The sequence below is a fragment of the Protopterus annectens genome, chromosome 4.part0, assembly GCF_019279795.1.
Source record: "Protopterus annectens isolate FY-2018-M chromosome 4.part0, PAN1.0, whole genome shotgun sequence".
Classification (NCBI taxonomy): Eukaryota; Metazoa; Chordata; order Ceratodontiformes; family Protopteridae; genus Protopterus; species Protopterus annectens.
Window position 1 is genome coordinate 71,411,295 of NC_056733.1, and position 6,000 is coordinate 71,417,294.

At 38.0% G+C, this 6,000-nt stretch overlaps 1 protein-coding gene across 1 annotated transcript in view; it reads right to left on the reverse strand.

Moving 5' to 3' along the window:
* The window catches only part of SCPEP1 (serine carboxypeptidase 1), a 488,555-nt gene that overhangs the window by 63,106 nt on the left and 419,449 nt on the right, over positions 1 to 6,000 (reverse strand). The window contains exon 10 of the mRNA XM_044069708.1: positions 5,292 to 5,405. Coding sequence (XP_043925643.1) covers positions 5,292 to 5,405 — 114 coding nt within the window. The remainder of the gene's footprint in view (positions 1 to 5,291; positions 5,406 to 6,000) is intronic.

The window sequence follows — 6,000 nt, forward strand, 5'->3', positions numbered from 1 at the left end:
GAGCCAAAATGCACAGATTGCAAATTAGTGAACAGAGTCACAGCAAAAGGTGTAAAATATTAAGTAGGCACTGTACTAAAACACTTAATCAGCAATATCATTAAATGCTAGCAAACGTTGCCAATGTTTGGGTAAAACAAATAGATTCTCAATACAAAATTAAAACATGTCACCGAAGTAAGCTAGTGAAATCAACTCCTGAAATTACTGTGGAAAGTAGGTTGGGTTTTTGATCAGTGTGATGATTTCAGTCAGAAAAGCCCATCAGTAGCACACATGGTACTGAATGTCTCAGAGGATCAGGGGAAGTCAGTGTCCTCCTATATACCTCCTGTGTTAGGCCACAAGTCAAACATAATGTTGCTTTCTGTTGCTTAAAAATAATCCACCTAACAGATTGAGTAAGTGCTCGGATCATGAAAAAGTGAAAAGAGGGAGACAGAAAAGTGAGTTAACTGCAGGGACTTCTGTAACCTACTTTGTTCTCCTTATCCCACAAGCTCCTGAAAGAGAACCTCTGCTTAAGATACAAGGCCATATCTGACCAATTTTATTTGAAATCCTCTCCTTGGAATGCATGGCAAACAGAACTAAATAAGCTACAGTCAACCTTTTGCAAAGAATAAATGTAACAGAAAAAGGCAGAGTAGATGCATTAATCACCTTCTGAAAATGCAACTCAAAGCAAAGCTGGTCTTTAAACATCTTCAGAAAAAAACAATTAAGAATTAATTGGATGATGAAAAGTTATGTCATCTGACAACAGAAATCAAGCTTCTTTAAGGTCAGAATGTATTTAGCTGAAAAACTAAATCAGTGAGCTCAAGAAAATAGCAGAATCAACGATATTGGCCGTGGCATATGCCCATTTATTTATTCTGTTGTCTTGAGAGGTAAACTGCCTTCACAGTGTTTTTTTGGTTCACTGTCCACTTCTAAGAGTTTGCTGCCTGTTTAAAGAGAGGACAAGAATGTGTTTCTCCTTGTATGTTGATGGCTGCTGTCCATTTACCCAAAGGACTCCTGAAAAGCCTTCAAAGGTTCACTTAATACACGTCTCTATGGGGATGGTGCTCCCTGTGTGTCTAGAACCACTGACTGTAGAATGAAAGTAGGTAGACACTGCAAGCATATTCAGAAGAATCTGTCATTATGGAAAGTGAAAGTAAGGGAGGAAAGTCCATTCTCACTGTTAAACTGGCTGGACCCATCATAAGGGCTCCTTCGTGGCAAATGGGAAGAAATGGAAGCAGTTACATGAAGTCAAACCAGAGTTTTTTGAGGTATTTTTAAAAGCCACTTAGACAATCCAAAGACTTCATGTAAGAAAGGCTATCAGAATATGCAGCAGCACGTGGACCCTAGAGCAGAGACTCTGCCTTGCTGAAGCTAAATGGAGAATGTGACATGCAAGTCAAAAATTAACTTACTTCCCTCAGTAAGAAATACTGCTGTGCTGATCTAACTGCTCATTTGAGATAATGTGGTGTTACATTTTTTTTTTAGATCCTGTGTGATCTGCAGAATCAGGACTGCATTAAGTTAGCCAGTTGCTTGATATAAGATCACTCAGTTGCTTAAGCAAAACTGTTCACTGTGGTACTTGTTCATATTCTGTTGCTAGGGAGTTGTTTCTTTGTGCGGACAGTTGAATTGCATTTTAAAAATGCCTTAAAAAATCTGTACCTGGCCACACATCTTATAGTTAAGGGACACTTCTTAAGAAGTCTAAGTTAAACTGTAAATGCTTTTTTCAATAATCTTGGTTGTAAAAAAGCTGTAGCTAGATTGTTTTTATGAAAGATGTTAGAATCCAGGCAAACTAAGTTTTTCTGGCAAAAATGTGACCATTAGTATCACACCATACTTCATGGGTTGGTGGCCCAGTGCCCAGACTGCTGAATGACACCTTTACAGTTTGTCTGTGCTCAAGACTGATGGAATCTCAAAAAGTCTAGAGATATGTCATTGGTGCATGAACAGGGTGCTATCAGTTGGGGACAGTAAGCCCTGCTGCTCTTGAGGAACAGTCTACAACAGCACTACATGATCTGGGTTATCTTCTGAAAAAAAAAACTCAATAAATTGTGTTCGTTTCGGAGCTTAGACAGGGAGAATGCACATTGTATTTCACAGCATGTCCTCCACCCTAACCAGCTAAAATGGTCAAGTCTCTCCACAACCACTTCTGCTGTAAAATTAGATTTATTATTAGCTGCTGATTAATAAGCAAATAATAACCAACACACAGTGGGCATTACTAGGGGAATAAATGATCGCTCTGAGTCATTCTAAAGTCTGACAACACATGATAGATTCATTGTTTATGAAAGGTTATTCCCCAGTAATGCTCACTCTATTACTAGTGAAAAAAGGGCAACAATATTGTTTTTATTTACTTTATAATTAATATATGCACACACACCTATATATATATATATATATATATATATATATATATATATATATATATATATATATATATATATATATATATATATATATATTACTTCATGGTAAAAATAGTTTCTGAACTGAAAAGCTTAAGTAGAAAAGAAGCCAGTAAAATGACTGAAAATTTAACATTAAATATGCAGAAAGCACTACACTGTTTTATTAAAGATACCTAAAATAACTATTTTTGTGAAACTTTTTACTGCTTAATCTTCAACTTCTGTTACATGGCTTAAAAACAGCAAGGCTGCCATTCAGTGCGGATGGATCACAACTGTTATAATGCAAACAGAATGCAAACTACACTTGTAGACGTGGATGTTTTGAGGAAGGGAAGTTGCTGTCTCCACAATGTTCATCATTAAGGTACAGATGCACAATTCTCAAAGAGAATTTGTATACTAAAAATAAAAAAGACAGCTGCTTAGACATGCTTTAGTACTATTTTATCTTCTCACAGAACTATTTCTGAAAGATGTTGAAATGTTAGGTCACTTGACATGTGTTCTTCCCGAACTATAACCAAGTATTATCATCGCATTTCTTTTTTACCATTTTTAAACAGGTCTGCTATTCATGGAGACTGCATTAGTGTTTAAAAAGGGGATGCAAAATCAAATCTCATTAGCAGAGGACAATACATTCTGTAACACTAAGGTCGGTTTATGCAGCTGTGTTTTTTGTTAAAGAAGCAGTCAGTGGGGGAGGGAAGAATAGCAGCAGGAAAAGTTTCTTTTACGAATAGGAGCTTTTTTCCCCCGACTTTCTTTTGCATTTGTGCACCTGTTTGGAATCCTACGAGGCCAATGGGGATTTCCTGTTCTCCCAGCCCATCTTCTAAGGACCATCTTCTCCAAACAGAATGTGTTCTTATTCAGTGTAGACTGACATCAGATTTTTGCAATTCTGCATCATGCTTCCCAAAGTTTTCAGGAGATGCTTGCTCTCTGACAAAGAGGGGCAAAGCTCTGACTATGGCTGAGATGACCAAATGTTCAATTAGTGGCCTGAGTGCAGTGCTGGCTTGCTGTGGAAAGGTTGGAGTGAGCAGCAGATACTTGTTTCCGATCCAAAGGAAGAGGTTACTATGTACTACCTGCAAAAATGACATGTGCAGGTTACAACCACAGCAGTACACTCCATGTATGAAAGTAGGGAGTGGGGATGTAAGCCTGCCAAGGTCAGCATTGCTCTCAGCACAGGAGATGCATACAACTGTACAGTCCCATAGGACCCAGCTTTAGTTGGCAGCGTATTATACCTGCTGAGCAAGAAGGAGCAGAATACAAAATCTCTGACTCTCCTGCAGGATGATATCCCATGATTCCTAACTCCCACTCCATACATAGTTGATGTTCTCAGATACTGGGAAGCTAGGAGAACAAATGGTTTAATAAGGAATGAGGCTGAATGACACCAGGAATATGGGGAAGCTTTAAAAAAATTCTCACAAAGCCAATGGATTATGAATAGCCCATGTGACAGGACAACAGACATGCACTATGTGCATTTTTTGTCAGAACCTTAGTTATCTCATTACAGGAAATAATAAAAAATGCCACTTTCGAATGCTTCACGGAACAGTTTATTTATTTGTTAGTTACGGAACACTCATTTGAGAGTTTGTTTTTTGTTTATCTCATTACAGGAGTCTATGACAAAAGCACCTTGGGCACAGACAGAAGGCATCACTCCTACCAAACCTTTAGGGCTGGGTTGCTTCAAAACATGGAAGGAAGGAGCCTAGACTGCAACACTGGTGACTTGTGTTCAGCTTCACCAATCAGCAGTCCCAGAAGTTAGAAAGCACGGGTCAGCTTAAGCATCCTAAGGAAAAAGATTCTGGGTTAATCCACATCAGGTAACATCAGAAGTGAAAAGTTTGTAGTGCCATTGCACTTAACTCAGTGTCAGCCTGCCATGAAAATGTGCAGTACTTCAGAAGGCATGCTGCCCTGAATGGGAAAGCATATGTGAGCGAGTCCTGATGTGTATGTTACACTGCACCTGCCTCCTTACATGGGAAAAGGGACTATGGCATACAAAGATAAGTCATCACAGACAAAAGCTCACTGCTGCACAACTTTCATCCCCTACTACACTCAATAAGCATACAGAGAAAAGTACACCACAAAGACAGTAGTGAAGTGGATAGAAATGTCAAAAACAGCACACTAGTGTTAACCAGTCCTCAATACTGTTTCCTACAGCACAAGTACATTTGAGCACAAATCTAATTACAAGTAACGGAAATAATCCAACCAACATGTGTTCTCCTTAGAATAAAAAGGTCCCATACAAATGAAGGTCTCCAGAGACCCTTCAGTTGATGCTGACTGACAAGACAGTCCAATTACTCTCAGATTTTGTTCAGAGTTCAGGAGAGGTGTTAAATCTGGGTATACAGGTAAACAAATTACAAATTCCATACCACTCAAAAATGCACAAACCCTGACTTGCTCAGTCACCATCTTCCATGGTAAACATCCCCCTCAATGAAGGAAAAGCTGACATTGCCTTTTTATTGTATTGTAAGAGTATCAGATGAATAAACCAATGCACGCAGTATTCATTAATGAATCATATAATTTTTTCAAAGTAAAGTGTTGTCTTCCGTAACGAGACGTACGACTTTAAAGCAAAGTGTTGCCTTTGATTTCAAATAAGCTAAAATAAAGATATATTGTAATCGCAGGCCTTGAACTTGTTTTCCCCCTACAATACAAGATAAAACCAAAAGTCATTTAAAAATTCATCTCTTAATAAAAGCTGCAATATTTAGTATTAAACAGCCAGCTGAAAAAAGTCTTGGAACAGAAACAAGAAAGAGAACTCACCTCCCCAAGTGACAGAGTCGGGAATTATACCCAACTTCTTCCTAATAGGTCCATTCATAAGTTCATCCAGACTGGTGGTATGCATAAACTGGACATGACGGTGATACGATGAAGCTGAAAAAAGTATTCACAGCTGAATTTTTCACAATATCTGTAATGAGCAAGTGTAAGTCATCTACTCAAACTAACAGGTACAACTGATAAGAGCGTGCCTAGCATGAACTTGGATGAACAGGCATCACAGCTGCATGCCTATAATGAGAATGGAAAGTCTTCCAAAGCGTCAACTCATGGGCTTTCACTAAAGAAAGCAGAGTCTTTGTAGCAGTTTTTAGGTAATAGTTTATCTGTATGACCTATTCACCATTGGGTTTGCAACACAAGACTATCACAAATGCAACATTAACAGGCAATATACTGCAAAAACAAAATAAAGCAATTCAACACTGTCAAACCAAACTGACGGAATGTTTTTGCAATGTGGAGGTTCTGCCCACAAACATGGTCTACAAACATACTACATTAGAGATCACATAACGCAAAGAAAAAGAAAAATGGATAAAATAATTTTCTTTCAACCCTGAATCACCTTAACTTTAAAAAGAGAATTAAAAAGCATCTATGACAAAGCAGCCGAAGCACTCACAATTCAATACTTCAAGTATTAAAATGTTACAGAAAACAGTACTTCAAAAGTTTTAATCTTTTT